At 37.8% G+C, this 20,941-nt stretch overlaps 1 protein-coding gene across 2 annotated transcripts in view; it reads left to right on the top strand.

Annotated features, from left to right (window-relative positions):
• TMEM135 (transmembrane protein 135) overlaps positions 1 to 20,941 on the top strand; it is a 312,520-nt gene that overhangs the window by 278,319 nt on the left and 13,260 nt on the right. For both annotated transcript variants that reach the window (XM_061406022.1, XM_061406023.1), the window contains 3 exons: positions 11,353 to 11,394; positions 14,086 to 14,232; positions 18,146 to 18,215. In XM_061406022.1, coding sequence (XP_061262006.1) covers positions 11,353 to 11,394; positions 14,086 to 14,232; positions 18,146 to 18,215 — 259 coding nt within the window. The remainder of the gene's footprint in view (positions 1 to 11,352; positions 11,395 to 14,085; positions 14,233 to 18,145; positions 18,216 to 20,941) is intronic.

Below are 20,941 nucleotides of genomic sequence, written 5' to 3'. Positions count from 1 at the left end.
ATCATACGTAAAGTGAAATATTGAAGTTATTATGTAAAAAACTAAGTGATGCTAGGATTTGGGAGGAAAGGGGGACTGTGCCTTGAATTTCGTTAAATATAGTAAACAAATACAATTGATCTTCAACAGTAATATGCCTGGTGTGTTATGGTAGGCTGTGTTATTGTTTAAAACCCTTTGCTGTCTCTCCCTGGGGAAGCATTATATTCACTGACCTGTTAACATCATGCCTGGCCTTAGATTTGCTTTGGCTAATAAAATACGAGTGGAAATGATTTATGTTTACTTTTGAGCAGAAGCTTTGAGTCAGAACACAGTGTCCTATATTCTTTTTTTCTCTGCTTTGACAATTCAGCAGATCTGAATAGATGTTTCTCCATCGCCCTAAGGTCCAAAATAAAGATGACATGTAGTTGAGACTTAGCCAACTCTTGTTTGATAATTAGCATGAGCAAGAAATAACCTTTTGTTGTTCAAACTGTTGAAATTCTGCTATTGCAACATAACCTGACCTGATGGTTCTCAAGCTTGAGCATGCGCTAGAATCACGTGGAGGTTTTGTTAAAATACAGAGTGTACAGGTTGTTGGACCCTGCTCTTAAGAGTTTCTGAATTCATGAGACCTGTGCTGGGAACCAGCATTTCAGTTTCTAACAAGTTGTTACGATCTGATGCTGATGCTGTTCCAGGTGGTCCACACTTTGAGAATCACTGACCTAACCTTTCCTGATTATGTGGTCTATTAATTTATATTTCTAGATACCTTAATTGCACAGTAAATGTTGCAGTTTTGTTGTTGTTTAGTTGCTAAGTGGTGTCCGACTCTTTGTGACCCCATTGACCATAGCCTGCCAGTCTCCTCTGTCCATGGGATTCTCCAGGCAAGAACACTGGAGTCGGTTGCCATTCCCTTCTCCAGGGGATCTTCCCAAGCCAGGGCTCGAACATGTGTCTCCTGAGGCTCCTCCATTGGGAAGCAGATTCTTTACCACTAAGCCACCTAGGAAGCCCAAATGCTGTAATAACAAGATGCAAAATATTTCCCAGTGTCATTATTGAAGATGTAAACTCTATAAATTGCTTTTGATTTCTGAGATATGGACACACAAAATGCCATATGGAAACATAAATTTTGTAAAATGGAATAGATAACTTGGAAATTAGTATCATGTTATTGTTGTTGTTCAGTCGCCCAGTTCTGTTCGACTCTTTGTGATCCCATGGACTGTAGCATGCCAGACCTCCCTGTCCCTCAGCATCTCCCAAAGTTTGCCCAAGTTCATGTCCATTGCATCAGTGATGCCATCAAGCCATCTCATCCTCTGACGCCGTCTTCTCCTTCTGCCCTCAGTCTTTCCCAGCATGAGGGACTTTTCCAGTGAGTCGTCTGTTCACATCAGATGACAAAAATACTGGAGCTTCATCACCCGTCCTTCCAATGAGTATTCAGGATTTCTCTTAAGAGTGACTAGCTGTCACGTTAGCGAGAGCCAAATGAAACCTGCCAAAAATACACAAAAAGCAAAGGAAGTTTGAGAAAGAGTCATATACAATTGTGGGGAAAACTGTCATTCCTGTTGGATTTGGTAGCAATCCTCTTAAACAAGGTGGGTGGTTGAGGAATGGATTGCATGTGGAAGGACCAGGGTAACCAAGGTGAGAGAGGTGAGAGAGCGTGACATGCATCTGAGAGTAAGTGCTGATACAGTTTGCTACTGAGAGGCAGGTAAAGGAGAAGTAATCTCAGGAATGTCTTTCACAAGTCCCGTTTCTTATTTGGTGTATGATAGAAAACACAACTTCGTTCCAGACCTGTTTTTTGTACTCATGTATGAAATTGAGGTGCTTTTGGAATTCAAGTTGCTAACAGTGGCAGATTTAATACTGATTGCGATTGTCCTCAAAGTTTTGGAGAGAGTTATGTAAAAAATCACTCTTGTGAAGAGGGAGGTAGATAAGAGAAGGCAGTAAAGAGTCCTGAACAAAGTCAGGCCAATCACGTTTCACTGGGAGGATTTTGGTTCCTTGCTATCCATGCTCTTCTGTCCCTTATAAAGTCTTTGCATGATTTTAGTTGGAGGAATATTGCTCTCTCCTTCCATTCAGGTGATTTGTGGTTTGTCTCCTACAGCCCAGGGTCCCTCATCTTCCCTGTGGTAGTTCTTCTCCCCAGTAGGCACAGAGAGTGAGTTATTGGGATATAAACAGATTTCCTTGTATGTGATGCTGTCTTAGACCAGAATCTGTCTGGGGGCAGATCATTTAATCTCCCCAGGCCTTGGTTTCTTAATCTTACAGTTTAACTCTCTTAGGTTACTTTAGTTCTAGTATTTCATTTTTCTAGTACCATTTATAGTCTAGCAAGATTCCAGTATTTTAACTTGCCCAATTTTTGTCATACATAACACATGTCCATCATCTTTGAGATGAATGAAGTAAGCTGGAGTTTTTAAATGAAGGCTTTTCTTTTAGAGTTAGGTACTCTGTAGTCCTCAGTTAATCACAAAACTGTAGTTTTCCAAAAGCTTCCAAAATAGTATTTTTGTTCCATTATTCAAAGATGCATATTTCATCTTAGATGTGAACTTTGATATTAAATAAGCATAACTTCATGAAAAAGTATAGCCTAAATAGCTGCTCATTTTGTTTAGTATGCAATCCAGTTGCTGTATTATTTTAATGACATAGATAGTAATGTACATTTGAAAGTAAATTAATGTTGATTCAGAGATCCTATATCATTGAAAACCTTTGTTTTAATCTTTTTCCCAACCATTATAGGAGGGGGAAAAAAATGAAAATACTTGGCAGTCTTAAGGTCTTTAAAAAATAGTTTGGTTCAGTATTGTGGTTAGAATTTTTGTTTAATGTAAATAATTTTTTTCCATAACAATGCTGTGATTTTAAGAAACTTGGTAAGTTTTTCTTGGGTTTATGTAAAACACAATTTTGCTACTAAATTTGGTTTTTGCCTATTGTTAATTTGGCGAGTGTAAACATGTGCCATTTCCTTAGGAACTGCAAACAGTTTAGGTCAATGGAGTAAAATCTGCTTCTTTTACATGTATTTTAAAGTTTGACTTGCTGACTCAGTACTCAGTGGATGTATTGTTGTTTAGTCGTGTCTGATTTTTTGTCACCCCATGGACTGCAGCACGCCAGACATCCCTGTCCTTCACCATCTCCCAGAGCTTGCTCAAACTCATGTCCATCGAGTCGGTGATGCCATCCAAGCATCTCATCCTCTGTTGTCCCCTTCTCCTCCTGTCTTCAATCTTTCCCAGCATCAGGGTCTTTTTCAGTGAGTCAGCTCTTCCCATCAGGTGGCCAGAGTATTGGAGCTTCAACTTCAGCATCAGTCCTTCCGATGAATATTCAGGGTTGATTTCCTTTAGGATAGACTGGTTTGATCTCCTTGCAGTCCAAGGGACATGAGTTTGAGCAAACTCCAGGAGATACTGAAGGACAGGGAAACCTGGTGTGCTGCAGTCCATGGGGTCGCACAGAGTGGGACAGGATTGAAATGAACAGCAACAAGTATTGTTATTACTAGTTCGTTTTGAGAGGGAGATTCATCCTAATTAACATTTCTTTTAGAAACAGTCTGAAGGTTTCTTGGTTTCTTAGCAATTGAAGAGGGCTTGGAGCATGACCTTCCTTAGTTTAGATTTTAAAGCAAAAACAGTTCCAGCCTCTCCAAGTTGAAGGAGAAATATGATTCTATTGGAGTTGTTACTGTAATTTTGAATCCAAATGTTTCCAATTTATATTCAAGACATACTAGAAAAAAGTACACAATAATCATCTGGGGACTTACAATCACACTTGATTACCCATAACTGCTGCCTTGCTTCACCAGCTTTCCTGAGGTTATTGAGAACAAAGCTAAGCACCAGTGTTCCATTCTATGTGAAATAAATGTACTGTAAAACATTTGCCCAAATCAAAAATAATATTTTTAATGCAGTGGGGAGAATCACTTTTAAAGAAAACAGTTAAAAATTGTTTGGAAGGTCTATGATGTGTTCACGAACAAACAAAATAATCTTCCACAAATTTCTTCATCTGTTGCTGTTCCAACTTAAGATTTTTGTGTATGAGCTTTCTTAAACTAGGACTGTAATATCTGTTATTTTGTTTTCTCATATTAAGTGCCATATGCTGGCTGAAACCAAACTCTCTGAGTCTGTTTTATTCTTGAAATAATAGTAGACCTAAGAGGAAAAAACCTGTTGTGTATATTTAAGCAAAGTAGTGTATTTTAATTGCACATCCAAGGTTCCGAGTAGTAAATTGAAATGATTGATTTAACCTGTTGGAGTGTACATATGTAATTAGAACACTGAAGATTTTTTAAAAACAAAGCTAAAATAAAATCTTTAAATTAATCCCATCTCAATTTTTCTGTTATTCTTATGATAAACAGATATCAATCAAAATCTATAGTTGTTGATCCAGTTTCAGTTCCTAAATTATAGTTTCAGTTCAGTTCAGTCGCTCAGTCATGTCCGACTCTTTGCGCCCCCATGGAGTGCAGCAGACAGTCCTGTCCATCACCTCCCTGTCCATGACCAACTCCCGGAGTTTACTCAAACTCATGTCCATCGAGTCGGTGATGCCATCCAACCATCCCGTCCTCTGTCGTCTCCTCCTCCTGCTTTCAATCTTTCCCAGCATCACGGTCTTTTCCAATGAGTCAGTTCTTCGCATCAGTCCTTCCAATGAACACCCAGGACTGATCTCCTTTAGGATGGACTGGTTGGATCTCCTTGCAGTCCACGGGACTCTTAAGAGTCTTCTCCAGCACCACAGTTCAAAAGCATCAATTCTTCTGTGCTTAGCTTTCTTTACAGTCCAACCCTCACACCATACATGACCACTGGAAAAATCATAGCCTTGACTAGGCGGACCTTTGTTGGCAAAGTAATGTCTCTGCTTTTTTAATATGCTGTCTAGGTTGGTCATAGCTTTTCTTCCAAGGAGCAAGTGTCTTTTAATTTCATGGCTGCAGTCACCATCTGCAGTGATTTTGGAGGCCCCCAAAATAGTCTGTCACTGTTTCCATTGTTTTCCCATCTATTTGCCACGAAGTGATGGGACCAGATGCCATGATCTTAGTTTTCTGAATGCTGAATATTTTTTCACTCTCCTCTTTCACTTTCAGCTTAGGATGGGCATATTGGGACATAATCCCATCATATGTGAAAGAAGAGCCCTGCTGCTTTTCTCAAATCAAACAATTTAAGGAGAGAAAATGCAGGACAAAAAAAATTTGAAGCTGAACTCATAAAGTAGGAATAAAGTAATCAAGCTCTTAGCACTGTTGATACAAGAAATTGTGTCAGAACTTTTAGTTAAGATTATTTTCATTTATTTGACAAAGATACATATAACTTTGCAGATGCCTTTTTTAATGATATGAGATAGTATATAATTTACCTTGGCATTACTCAAATGATCTGCAGCACAGTGTCTTTTGTATGTTAGATGCCTGGTAACTGTTGAGTGAATAAAAAGAGATGCTATAATGTTTAACCAATATGTGAGTTTCCTTCTAACCAGTTCAATGAGTAAAAAAAGGACAAAAGAACTCTGACATGAAACTTACTCAGTGTTTCTTTTTTGTCATTGTAGTCCCCTAGTTATCCATGTTCTTTGGGATCATTTCAGAAAATTCTACCTGCATCATTTGTTTTAGTTATTAATTTTTTGCCTTCTAGAAAAACTTTTATAGCAGTATTAATTAGTGAAGTTGACTGACTTTCACTTTCTCTGCCAAGGTGTTGGTGAAATAGAGACGAATAACTTTTACGGTGTTTAATCTGTTCCTAAATGTTCAGATACTGATGTTTTTAATTAAACAAACTATACAAATAATATATAAATGTATACTTATAGAAAATTTAAATGATATATGAATATAGAGAGTAAAAAGTTATATTCTTTCTTCATGTCTTTTATCCCATGCCCTGGAGAAGGAAATGGCAACCCACTCCAGTATTCTTGCATGGAAAAAAGTCCCATGGACAGCAGAGCCTGACAGGCTACAGTCCATGGGGTCACAAAGCGTTGGACACAACTTAGCGACTAAACACGCACTTCAGTAGGTAGCCTGCTAGTAACTGTTTGGGGTGTATGCTTTTGACTCGATAGACATGAGTCTCAGTGAACTCCAGGAGTTGGTGATGGACAGGGGAGGCCTGGCGTGCTGCGATTCATGGGGTTGCAAAGAGTCGGACACGACTGAGCGACTGATCTGATCTGATCTGATGCTTTTGATCACTTTCTATAACATTCTATATGTATACAAAAACAGCATTTTATGTTTTATCATTGATAATATTTTAGCACTGATGCTTAATATATCAAAAATGTAACCTTCTATCATTGAGATTATAGAATTACTTCTTTTATTTAACAGTGTTTCTTACAGGTCTTTGTATAGCATATATATATTTATGGTGGTAGTTTGTCTTGTAATCTTACAGTTAAAAAAAGAGAAGGTATCTTTCAACCTTTTCAGGAGTAAGTTCCGTGTGTAAATTTTATAAGCAATAAGCAAATGTTATAATATTAGTAGCAGCCAGTAATCTCAAAATAAATTCAGGGATTTGTACGTATGTTTTATTTCTTTTTAATTCTTGATGGCAAAATCACTATTTATAAATGATTTGGAATAATTCATTTATTTTCCATCATTATTATTTTAAATAATAATAGTAGCAGTAAATAAGATGGTAATAAGTGATAAAACTTCCGAATTGGAAATCATTTAAGGAGCCATTATGGCAGTCATTTACTTCCAGCCCTCTTTCCGAAGGTGGCGAGATGGAGCCCTCAGTGATTTAGGTTGACAGGCAAATTATGACTAGTTTCTGTTCCATTGCATCATGCACTGCTTTAGAAATATTTAAGAGGAGATTTATATAAGTGTATCTTTTATGTCTATTATATGTAATCAAATAAATGAAAGCTGACTAGACAAAAAATTGTAGGAGTCAAAATAGTTCTCAGTGTTTTCAGGTTACTAGAAAGCACATAATAAAACAGCACATTTACATTCTATGTTGGTGCCAAATGTTAGGGTGTTCTTAGAGATTTTATGACTGTGTGGAATAATAGGAACATGAGTATCGCCTATCACTAAAAGTCTCATGTTAGTGATATTTACTTGGGGGAACTTAATGCAGTTTAACTAAAATTTTTTCAGAAGTAATATTTTGCATGCCTATGAATTTGTTTTTAAAGGAAAATGTGCAAGAAAATGTTTGTGAAATCACATCCGAGCTAGAAATTCTTCCCAAAATGGTTTACTAGTGACCCCTGCTGGTACAATGTTGTAATGAAGTATATTTCATATCTCAAAAAAATGTATCCCAGGTATCATGAGACATTTCCAGTATCTCATTGAAGTAATTTCATGGAAGTTAAGAATGAAATAAAGAATCTTTCTGGGCAGAGCTGTTTTTTTTACCAACACTTGCATTTCTAATCGAAAAAAATTGTCTTTTTGGATTCCCTCCTATTAATATTTGACCAAAAGTAGTATTCTAATAACAATAACATCAGACTTCTTAATTCTTTCTTATATATAGTATGCAATTCCAACCTGACCCTCTATGATTAGTTGTTTATCAGCTAAGTTGTTTGATATAATGCTGCAAATTCTTTTCCCCTCTTCGTCTCCTGGCTTTGTTTTATATCATAGGTAGCACAGAACCTTGCAATTGTAGAGATTTAGTAACTGTAGATTCGGTTATTTATGCCATTTGCACAAACGTTAATAGGAGAATTTGTGTATACGTGAGGTAAATGCATTCTTTTTATGCCCACTCAAAAAATGAAAAAATTTAGAATGACTTTGTATTACTAGAGAGTGGTTTTATTAGCGAAATGAATTTTTGTTTTTCTTTTCTGAAAGAGATTTTCTGCATACAAGTTATGGAGGAATAAAAAAATGCTCATTTTCTTATTTTCTGTATTGACACTTAATTCCTAGATGAGACCTCTCCCTTGAACTCAAATCTGCATACCCAGCTGCTTGCTTCCCTAGCATTCCCATTTACAGCTCACATGCATCTCAAACTTAACGCATCTGAAACAGAACTTTGATTTTTCTCTTCAAAACCTGTTTCTCTAATAGTCTTCCTCATTTCAGTAAATGGATATTTTATCCTTCCATTCGCTCAAACCAAAAATATTTTAATAATTTGTAAATTCTCTATCATACCCCACATTCATTTAAACCATCTAGAAATTCTGCCCACTCTGTCTTGAAATGCATTCAGACACATTCCTGTCCACGTCCGCCACTGCAGCCTGGTCCAGCCACAGACACCGTTCTCCTCCTAATTAGGCCCTGTGATTTTTTCTACCCTTGCCCTCCTGTAGTCTGTTTTCCAACCAGCAGCCAGTCTATTATCTTAGAATTTAAGACAGCTCTTTTCACTCCTCTGCGGAGAACCTGCCCGAGTCCTAACCACGCCTGCCGTCCCTGCAGGAACTGCAGACCACTCGCCCCCTCATTTCCTACCACTGATACCGGGACCTCGTCTCCAACTGCTGCTTCGCTCCAGCTTAACCCCTGGCTGTTCTCCTTACACACCACGTAGAGTCCTCGTCCTTCAAACTGAAATGCCCTTCCCTCAATTCAGTAAGGTTTCTGATCAAATTACCAAACTCCACCTCCTCAGAGAGGCCCTTCCTGGCCACAGTTCTCTGGCAAGAATACTGGAGTGGGCAGCCATTCCCTCTTCCAGGGTATCTTCTAGGGATCGAACCCAGGTCTCCTGCCTTGCAGGCGGATTCTTTACCTTCTAAGCCACCAGGGAAGCCTGCTTCCTGACCACAAGGTTAAAAACAAATACAAAAGGCCCAGGCTGATACTGTTTCTCCCCTTTTCCTGCTTTGCTTTTTGCCATAGTAGTTATCACCACACGACATACTTAGTTTTTTAAATCCTCTCTCTTCCCCCATCTAAAATGTCAGTGGTAGGAAAGCAGAGACCCTGTATTGTCCACTGTTACATCCTTAAAACCTAAAGCAGAGCTTGCACATAGAAGGCACTGCATAGTAGCATTTGCGGAATAAATCAACCAGCCTTAATATCTGAATGAAGAATGTGATTTGATTTACATTATAATAACCAGATCCATCTCATAGTGAGGTGCCTTTTAATGGGATCTCTTTTGTATAAATCTTTATGTTTATATCATACTTTTTACATTTAACACAGATTTCTGTAGTGTTTCATAGTTAGGTTAGGGCTCAGATAATACTTTTTATGTCAGAATGCAGGCCAGTATTGCTGTTTTAAACATTCTTTTTCTGGGAATAATTACTTTTTTGTCCTTTTGACATAGACATCTGACCCTCAATTACATTAAGAGACCTTATACACATGAATGGAAAGAAGAATAGCCCCTTTTGAATCCACGCTAAGACTTTATCAATATGAAGTGCTTCCCACAGGGTTCTGCTGAAAGAACCAAACTTCCATCATAATGAAATTGCAAATTCATTTGTGGATGCCCTTTTATATTTGAAAGCTACTTTTTGATGTTTGGTCTGCAGTTAGATTTATTGTTTAAGGTCACAAATAATGCAATCCTGACTAGACCACGTTGTCAGAATCCTTTATTTAGCATTGCGCAAAGACAAATGGCTATCCTTTAACAATAACATACCAACACCAAAATTTGTTTCCAGTTGTACATAATCTTTTAATCAATCTGTTGCTCTCTGTTTTCCAGTCAATAGACTCCCAGCCTACCCCCTCACCACCCCATCTATCTAGAAATTACTCAATTATGGGTTTTAAATTACTGAGAAACACTTTCTTCAGATGAAAACAGATAACTGGAAGAATTTTAATGCTGTAATTTTCCCCTGCACGTTTTTAGCTTAACATATGAATTATTTTGCCTTTACCCTCATTCTGAACAGGGTAGATGCTTATGTAGTATGTTAGCTAAATTCTCTGGTCACATTCTTACTGTTAACATGACCGCAAAGTGGATTATAGTGCTTAATTGAATTCTTAATTCTTTAAAACATCTCAGTGCACATGGATTAAGTTTTTTCCCTGAGATTCTATAATGTCCTCCAATAAAAATGTGTATTTAAAGCTTTCGAGACAGGTTTCTTGTATTTTTGTTCCTTTCCTTTGTGACCTTTCATATAAAAGGCATACAGATAGAACTGCCCAGTTAGATTTAAGGCTGTGCTTTTCCTCTGCAAATACCCAGTGTCTAATAGAGTAATGATACTCTATTATGTTAGAGTATCATTATATGACCAATCTGTAGTTTCTCCAAGGAATTTTAATACCAGAAACACAAAGATTCTCTGGTAACTTGATGACACCTACAGTGGAGCAGACCATTAAGACCAGTATATAGTAAGGCCCCTATTTTAAAACCTTGTTTAAATATTTTTTGCCAATGAGAGAATCTTCCCTTCCCGCACCCACCCCCGCCCCGCCTTTAATTGCCATGTAGCTTAGGTCTTCCCCAATTAAAAGGAATACATTGTTTTAGGAAGAGGTGTAAGAGAAAACCGTGACTTTTAAGTCAGATGAATTCTGACTACTATTTATTTTGTGACCTCTGGGAGATTGCCGCATGTGGGGGGGCCTCTGCGCAGCTGTGACATAGAGATACACCTGTTTATAGAATTGTGCTATAATTGAGTGAGACAGCACATGTAAAGGGCTGCAGACAGTGCCCAGCAGTGGTAAACGCTCTGATATTTGCAGTCTTCTCTCTGTGCTCTTCTCCTCCACCCGCGTTCCTCATGCTGCGTTATCTGTTCCGACTGGGCTTACCAGAAGTTAAAACTGTTGAACTAAACGTGAAACCTTTTTGTACCTGCCAACTGTACGTTGCTCTGCATTCACTGCATTAATAAGTAAAGAGGAGTCAGGACCCTGGTTGACCTGTATATAAAACACACCCAGTGGGTGTATGTGGCCTTTTTCTTCACAACAAATTGCTCCCCCAGGATTGGGTAGAATGAAAAATACTCCACTCGCAGCCTTCCTTTTAAGTCCACATGGATCCCATAGAAGATTGCATTTAAATCTCCCTTCAGCCTACAAATTTGAGAATTGAGCTTTGAATTGTGTTAGTATGACGTGGGGAGGCGTTATCATTTTAATCATTTTGTGTTAGGTGGCTTGCTTTACTGTTCATTGTTTGTTTGACCATTTGTACTGCTCAGATCACTGTCCTAAAAGAACTTCACCTTAACAGAAAATCATTTTCAGGAAAAATTTTAATAGCTATTTAATACTGCTGCTTTATATTTCAAAATAAGTTACCATTTTATTATTGTAAATTTTTATTGTTTTAGGTGCAAAGATGGTTTGAAAGGATTTACATTCTCTGCACTTAGGTAAGTTGCATCTTTTATTTACTTTTATGGTTAGAGAATTTATGTTAGCTTTTTTTTTTTAATGTAATGTCATTGTACATAATTATTTATTTATGACTCTACTTTTAAGTTGAAAGTAATTTTAAAAGTTACAAAAGTGGCTTTGTGGTCATTTCACTAACAGAGTAATTTATTAATTTTCCTCCTAAAAATAAATCAGTCAGTCAATCACTATTTGGGGGCCTATTGTGTGCCTTATACTATAGGGTGTTAAAGAAGATTACAAGAACTCTCTGTTCAAAGAGCTTGGAAAGACAAAGCTACACGTGAACAATTACTGGAAAACTAAGTCCTTAATTGTGTGGCACCAGATTATGGGCTTCGTTAGGGCAGGACTCATGTGTTATCAAACACATTTTGGATTATAAGCTTCACTAGAGTCACTGGCCTCTTCTTTTCACCTGGTAGTTCATCTCTTATCACAGTAATTGACACATAGTGGATACTGTAAAGATGTTGGTTAGCACTGAATTTTATAGTTCATCAAGCATTTTCACATACATTAGGAAATTAAACTTTTATAATATTGAATGGAATATTTTGGTTGTGGAAATTCTTTGGTAACAATAACTAAATCATAACACACAGCAGTAATTTCTTTGTGTCATATGTTTCATTAAAGATCATGAAACTTATTAGAAAATATCTTTTTATTGTTGTTGCACTGGCTATATAGAATTCTTTGTTAAACTGAAAGTTGGTAACAAAATCAAAAGTTGGTTTTCCTAGAGAAAACTTTACCTTATCCCTGAATCTTTCCTTAGACTCTGGAATTCTTGCAATAACTCACAATGTGCCTGATATTTGTATGTGTTTTCTTCAAATCTGCTTATAATGAAGGACTGACTTGGACTATTTGCACTTAACATTTTCTCTGTATTATAGGAACATATTCTGGAAAGGTGGTTATTAGCTCTTGCTAGTTCTGTCAGATAATAGTGGAAGTTATGGGAATAGAAAGAGTCAAGGACAGAACCATGAGAGAAAAGCCAATGCAGAAATCTGAAAATAGACTTCTGAAAGTAGACTAAGCCTGATTCCTCATAGTTTAAAGCATAGTTAGCGTACAAAGCCTGAAGACTAAGAATCCAGGCATTAGAGTCAAATTATTGCAAGTTCAAATAATCGCAGTTATTTCTGGCTGTAACAGGATGCCTTTTTCATGTTAACTAAGTCATGGAAATTATGATACCTACTTCATAGTGTTGCTGTGAGGGTTAAATGATATATTCGTAAAGTACTCAGTACTGTGTCTGTCATATAGTCATAAATGCTCAGATTGCATACTATATTCATTCACTGTGTATTAACTAAGTATTACATGCCCAGCACTATGCCAGGCACTGGATGTAATAGTAAAGAAGGGGTTCCCTGAGCTGTGAGAGCACAGAGAAAGGAGGCTTGCAGCAGGGGCAACTTCTCCAAGGAAGTGAGCTCTACTTTGAATGGTCAGTCCTGGCCAAAATAGCGACAGTGTTATGAAAGGTATGAGAGATTACATTGTATCTGTTTTAGCACAGTTTTGTCTTCTTAAAGAGCAGCAGTACAGATCCTAAACTCTCCATTCACATTTTACCAAGCAGTTACCAAAGGAGGCACAGCTGCCCCCTGGTGGCAAACAGTCTCATTGCATGCTCCTTTGATAAACTAGATGTTTTAAGTTTGTCTTAAGGAGATGGGTTTCTCTTGTTGATAGGAACCATTTTCTCAAACCTAAGAATATTTAAATTTGTCATAACCCACATGTTCCAGAATTTTAGTGTGGTGTTACCGATCTCCTGTTTAACTGTATTTTGTGATGTTTTCTGAAAGTTCAGCAGCCACAGTTGACTAAGGAAAGCTTAGTTATTCTTTGTAAGAGCAGCAACTCTTTTGGTGATGGTACAAAGAGCAGAGATGAAAACTCCAATAAAGGATACTATAAGTGATATCTAATGGTTGGTAGTGTTTTCTTTGTACTGTCTTTGGAAAAATATAGTCCAGTTCTCATGAGACATGATGTCTTCTCCTAGATATTAGATTTTCCCAAGAGAAATAAGTAGATTAGAATAACATCAAATTTAAGATTTTCTAATGAAATAATGTGGGGAAGACACAGAACCTTAACACTTTGTGTTTCTCGTTACTTCCCTTTGTTTCTCGTGTGTGTATAGATGACCATCCACTGTATTGTAGCTGTTTTGTGACTCACAGTGACATTAGATATAAACTTAGAGTGAAAGACGAGAAATGCATTCAGTTTTAGCTGTCAATACATTTTAGAGAAAAAAAAAATTGTCATTAATTAGTAGATCCAAGTTAATAGTTCATCTGCTTTTCTGTTTGAAAAAACTTTAAGGTGCATAATGCCTTAAAACAGGCTGTGACCTAAGTTAAAAGGTGCTTCATCCAAGTGCCATGCTGTATTCACTTGGTTAATTGGATTTTTAGATGCCGCATTTGTTAAATAGCTGTTAACAGTTTCTGAGTATTCAGATTTCAAAAGTCTATTTTTTTAAAGGATGTTTAGATTTTATATAAGTTGCAGAAAATATTATTTCAAATGATAAGGTTCTGTTCACAGTGTATTTGTATATAAACAAAATCAGTTTATTTTCTCATTGACTTTTTTTTAAGGTGAAAAAATGCCTCTCATTGTGTTCTTTTCTTTAGGTTCATTGTTGGGAAGGAAGAAATTCCCACACATTCTTATTCACCAGAGGCAGCCTATGCAAAAGTGGAACAAAAGACTGAGAAACATGAGGAAAAACCAAGAGGAATGAATATAATTGCTCTAGTCAGGAAGCTTGTGGATTCAGTGTGAGTTCTTTATCTTGATATTTTAGCACATTTTGTCACTGTTTTATATGATATTTTTGCCATGCCAAAGTTTTCTTTTTGTTTTCAAGTAATGGATTTTTTTTATACCAGAAACTGTGCATAGAGTCTTATAAAAAGGCACAGGATGGCGATAGAGTGTATTTATTATTTCTGGCAGGACTATAGACCATTATATGCCTTTAAAATACATTTACATGCAATTGAAATCCTTTCCTATTTCAAACTAAGCAGAGTTGCAGGAGGCTAGAATAGGGAACTTTAGGAAACAGATTAATATTTGCTATGAACAAAGCTAGTGGAGGTGATGGAATTCCAGTTGAGCTATTCCAAATCCTACAAAATGATGCTGTGAAAGTGCTACACTCAATATGCCAACAAATTTGGAAAACTCAGCAGACTGCCACAGGACTGGAAAAAGTCAGTTTTCATTCTAATCCCAAAGAAAGGCAACGTCAAAGAAGGTTCAAACTACCGCACAATTGCACTCATCTTACACCATAGCAAAATAATGCTCAAAATTCTCCAAACCAGGCTACAACAGTACATGAACCGTGAACTTCCAGATGTTCAATCTTTATTTAGAAAAGGCAGAGGAACCAGAGATCAAATTGCCAACATCCGCTGGATCATCGAAAAGCAAGAGAGTTCTGGAAAAACATCTACTTTTGCTTTATTGACTATGCCAAAGTCTTACTGTGTGGATCAGAACAAACTGTGGAAAATTCTTCAAGAGATGGGAATACCAGACCACCTGACCCGTCTCCTGAGAAATCTGTATGCAGGTCAAGAAGGAACAGTTAGAACTGAACATGGAACAACAGACTGGTTCCAGATCAGGAAAGGAGTACGTCAAGGCTATATATTGTCACCCTGCTTATTTAACTTATGTGCAGAGTACATCATGCGAAATGCTGGGCTGGATGAAACACAAGATGGAATCAGGATTGCTCTGAGAAATATCAATAACCTCATATATGCAGATGACACCACCCTTATGGCAGAAAGCAAAGAAGAACTGATGAAAGTGAAAGAGGAGAGTGAAAAAGTTGGTTTAAAACTCAACATTCAGAAAACTAAGATTATGGCATCCGGTCCAGTCTCTTCATGGCAAATAGATGGGGAAACAGTGGAAACAATGATAGACTTTATTTTTCTGAGCTCCAAAATCACTGCAGATGGTGACTGCAGCCACGAAATTAAAAGACACTTGCTCCTTGGAAGAAAAGCTGTGACCAACCTAGACAGCTTATTAAAAAGCAGAGACATTACTTTGCCAACAAAGGTCCATCTAGTCAAGGCTATGGTTTTTCCAGTAGTCATGTGTGGATGTGAGAGTTGGACTATAAAGAAAGCTGAGGACTGAAGAATTGATGCTTTTGAACTGTGGTGTTGCAGAAGACTCTTGAAAGTCCCTTGGACTTCAAGGAGATCCAACCAGTCCATTCTAAAGGAGATCAGTCCTGAATATTCACTGGAAGGACTGATGCTGAACCTGAAATTCCAATACTTTGGCCAGCTGATGTGAAGAACTAACTCATCTGCCAAAGACCCTGATGCTGGGAAAGATTGAGGGCATGAGGAGAAGGGGACGACAGAGGATGAGGTGGTTGGATGGCATTACTGACTCAATGGACATGAGTTTGAGTAAACTCTGGGAGTTGGTGATGGACAGCGAAGCCTGGTATGCTGCAGCCCTTGGGGTCACAAAGAGTCTGACACAACTGAGTGACTGAACTGAATCGAATGTGCCAAGTGTGGAAAGGAAAAGGAAAAGTTCTGAAAGATGCAGGTAGATGTAGGAATAATGAGGAACAAACCTTAGGTAAAAGATATGTTGCAAGAGTGGAACTTTTTAGAGCTTTGGAAATAAAATAAGTATTTGTACATTATACAAAGAAATGTATATTTCATACAAATATATGTTCAGTTACATTTCAAATATTTAAGGTATTTTAGAAAATACATTTAATGGTTTAAAATTGGAATTTCAGCCAATTAAAATAATCTTGTAGTGATATTTTAGACAGTGTAGAATGAGGAGGCAATATAGAAAGTTAGGGGATCAGTTACAGGTCGCAGATGCCCTTTAAGAAATCTGAAGACCTGTGTTTGACTCATTTTGCCCCTCTTGGCCTTGGGACTTTAAACAAGTGATTTAATCACTCTGTACTCCCAAGTCCTCATCAGTTAGCTGGGGGCTAATAACCTCTATTAAGGAGTATTGCGTGCATTAAATGGAATAACATAAGACTTTCTTCACATGCAGGAGCACAGAGTGGGTACTCAGAATTTTTACTGAACGTAAAGACTTTGTCTCCATTTTAGCATACACAGCAGAAGAAGATAATAGCGAAGAAAGGGATAGTAGATGGCAGGAATAATTGTGGCAGTGAACTTAATTGTGATAGGGAACCCTGTTAATGGGAAGCACATCAACAAGAGTCACAGGGGAATGCAGAGAATGTGTGATGTGGGTGGACGAAGCCTTGGCTATCAGAGCTGATCCAGTCATGGCAGAACTTGTCAGGGCAGCCTCAGCGAGTCTGCTGGTGTAAATGCAGGTGCGAGATAGAGGCAGAGCAGATCATATAGGAGATGGGTGGTGCAGCACGTGGGAAGCCGTTTCAATGGAAGGCTAGGAAAGAATGGATGGGAGTGTGGTTGCTATCGGAATGTTAGTTCACTAACAAAGAGAGTTGAACAGTCTCTCTGTAGTGCTGGTGGCCATGCTGAGAGATGCCTTTGAAGAGGACACTTAGACGTGTCCACAAACTTAGAAGTTTGGAGAGTGATGGTTTACATAAGGCAGCCCTTCTCTGATTCACCCCTTTTCAGGCCCCTCGCTTTAATCACTCAGCAGCTTGGCGAGACCAGATACGTCATATCATTCTAATGACAAAAGGAACGGACTGCTGCTGTTGCTCTTGACTCGGAGAGGCTGCCTGTGCTCTCCAGCTGCAGAGCAGCGTTGGGTTTCGGAGAAGGTCTTGGTAGTCGGTTTGCAAATGGAATTAGAGAGCCAGAATATCACTCTACAAGTTGTCGTTATAAACAAGAAAGAGTTAATGTGTTCCAACCATGAAGATAATTAGTTAACTGTGGTCTGAAAGAGTTATAAAGACTGCTTATTTTGGGACATGAACTCGTTTAAAGAGAGAGAGAGGGAAAGTTAAGGCCACATTAGGTATTCTACTTATTCTTTATGCCTCAAGTGAATAAATATCCTGAAATCGACATACCAAGTAACTAAAGTAAGTGTCTTGAACAGTAGTCTTCCCAGCAGAAATGTTTATTAAACACCAGAGGACTAATTGGTTTACAATTAAATAGCAAATAACTTACTTTGAATTCCCACATGATCTATTTCTATATTTATTTTAAAAACGGAATTTTAAGTTCTAATACTGTATCATGTTTCTTTCACAGATGTTTTCTCTCAAATATAATTAAGTATAAATTCCTGTAACCTGAGCGCATTCTCATTATGATTTTTGCTCAAGTCCTGACTTCATGGATGATTTATGACCGTTATACGCTACAATGAGCAATCGAAAACTTCCAAAAGATTTGGCAGAGTATAGAGATAACATACACGTATTTTTCATATCTAGTCACAAATATTTACCAACATGGCTTTCTGTTCCACATTTAGGCATTTTGACTGCAGTCGCGTATTTTACAGTGTGTCAAATGGTGAGCAGCAAAGGAAAAAAAAATCTGTTATCTTTGCTTCTATATGCCCCAGGAAATCAAAAGATGTACACATTTAGAAATGAGTTGATAATGTTTTTTCCTTTTTTGGTTAGAGAGTTTTAAGCAGATCCACACACAGACATACACACATGTACACACACACAATTTAACTTTTTTTATTCCTTTGGTTTGTTTTCAGATGTAAGCATGGACCAAGGCATAGATGTTGCAAACACTATGAGGATAATTGCATCTCTTATTGCATTAAAGTAAGTATATAAAATCTAATAACCACAGGGAATGTGTATGGAAAGAACTTATTTATTAAAACATAATTTCAAAGTAAATGGAAAAATTGACAGTAATTGCTATAATTCTTTGCATTTGACTTGCCGAGTAAGATACTTCTGAAAAATAGGTGACGATTTAGCTTTTAGGATTCACTTACCAGATCTTTTGTTAAATAATTTTGAAATTGGCTTGCTTATTTAATGTAAAACAAAATATTCGGTTGGCCAAAAAGCTTGTTCAGATTTTCTGTACCGTCTTGTAGGAAAACTCGAACGAACCTTTTGGCCAACCCAAAAGAAGGTGAAGCAGCAACAACAAAAACGACCGAGAAATCAAGTCATTAAAACTAGTAAATGCTTTGCAGTGTATCCTCATTAGAATACATCTGAGAACAAAGCCCTGGGCCGTGCTGTGTGCTAGGGGCTCAGCAGCCACGCACATAGGCTACCCAGTCTGGGACAGTGGCATTTGCTTTTGGACTTGTGAAGCTGTTACATTTTTTAAGGCATGAAGGTAACTGGAGCATGTCCACAGTTGTTCTACATTAAGAAGTTAGTTATGCCCACTGGCATAAATTCCCCGCTCCCTAATATATGAGTGTACCAGAGCAGAGCTCCCCACCCCCACCCCCGGACCCCATCCCCTGCCGACCACAGCCCACTCCCCCCGATCCCCACCGACTCTGGGAAGGAAGTGTTGTCACTGCGGTTAGTCTGGCACAGGTGGTACCATCTGCTGCAAGTTCTTTAGTTCTGGACGGTGCTCTCACAATCCTGACGCTGTACAAAATTTATGTTCTTTGTCACAACATCTAATCCCCGCCTTATGGATGATGAGAGGAGCAGAGCTGTACAGCACCTCAAAAGACAGCCTCCTGATGGTCCCCCTCGGGAGGGACTGTATCGCATTGGTGCCTGTGAATGTGAGTGCCTGTGGCTTGGTGTTGATGGTGGCACTCAGCCAAGCCAACACTTACCTTTAAAATCCTCAAAGATGGAAGCAGGGGTAAAAGCGGTAGAGTATTTTTTCCATCGGGCAGTAATTTCTGCTCCACTCCTTCCAAATCTGATTTCCTGCCCCATTTTTAAAGTGGCAAAAAATAAAAAGAAAAAAGAAAGGAAAGGAATGTTGCCGGCAGCCTCGGAGTCTGCCAGCTCCATAAGAGGGTTATTATTCCCTCCAACTCGAGGGAATTCTACTCTAGGGGGCAGATTTCAGGAGGGAGACTAAGAAAAGTATTCTGACTAAATTAGAGGTATGTGAAATTTTGGGGAGAGGAGAGATGATTTTTTTTTTAATTATATGAGAAAGTTAGTGAGAATTACTGATTTATGATAAAAAGTAGTCATTCTTTCAAATGTGTACCAGTACTATAAACTTTCTAATATGTATGTACATTGTAATTAATATTATATCCGTGAATGTAAAATTGTTTGGAGATTTGTGGGTGAGGAATTTATCCCACAAGTATAGTTAAATATTCTGACAGTGCACCTCATTATTCCATGGGCTCAGTTGCCCCTCCTGTTAAATCAGACCCCTGAGTAAACACTCACATGAATTACATTCCCCCAAGCTCACTGTACTCCATTCACACTAACTCTTGGTTGATGCCTGTCAGTCTCTTTTTTGGCTCTGTGCGTTTTTGTCCAAGCTATCTGAAATGTCTTTCTCCTGCTAGTTCCTTCTCTTTTGTGTCTGTTGAAACGTCAAGTCCTTAGTAGTCTTCCCTTACCAGTAATCTAATGTAGGTTGTCCTTTTAATATCTCACCCAGTGCCTGATTATTTCCTTCACAACACTTTCTGTATTCTGTAATTATGTTTGTTTACATATTTTCTCTTCTTCTAATGGGCATGGAAGCTCCATGAAGGCAGGACTTTTGTGTCCCCTTCGCTGCTGTGTCCCCAGCCATCTAACGAGAGGCATTCACTGAACCTTTCCTGAATACATGAAAGGGTGAATAGATGGAGGGATAATCGATCTCTTGAAAACAGCATGAAATGATTGAACATAAGTGTGATCTTTGAACCCTCAGGTTAATATTACAAGATTACCAATGACAAGATATAAGTGTGATCAGTTCATGAATTAACCAAGGACTGAGCAGTTTCAGTTAAACAAATGCGTGATAATTCATACTAATTGATTGGACAATTTAATTTTCATGTTTTAACCAGGTATTAGGTAGCTTCAGATAAATTGATGACTGTTTATTCATAGTAATTCAAAATTTTTCTAAAAGAAGGCTGCTATCCAAAAAATACAAACCTGATCTTTGGAACTTAGCAGCAAACACTAAGAATGTCGACGTTTTTCCATTCCAGTGGGGGTGAAAGAGAAGTGTTATAGGAGATCCATATTATAGTGTATTGGTCAAATCATGTTTAAAATACTTTTAAAAATAACATTTTGTTTCAAGATGACTGAAATTTTTCAGTCTCTCAGTATTAAGTGACCTCAAACTTCATTTTCCTAAGTACTGAAATGAAATTGACCAACATTATCATCCTCTCCCTTCCCTTTTACACTATAAATAGTTGTAGGTAATATGGGGAAATGGTGACAGGAAATGTGGATTTATAGCAAATTTGCTTTTTCAAATTTTGTTTAGTTTACCTTAAAGGTACCATTCCCTGGAAATGCTTTAGTCTGACACATTGAGCACAGAAATTAAAACCTGGCTAGATTTCATTATTTTCCTG

The sequence above is a fragment of the Bos javanicus genome, chromosome 29 (assembly GCF_032452875.1).
Source record: "Bos javanicus breed banteng chromosome 29, ARS-OSU_banteng_1.0, whole genome shotgun sequence".
In the NCBI taxonomy this organism is placed as follows: domain Eukaryota; kingdom Metazoa; phylum Chordata; class Mammalia; order Artiodactyla; family Bovidae; genus Bos; species Bos javanicus.
This window is presented reverse-complemented; position numbering and strand designations above follow the sequence as displayed.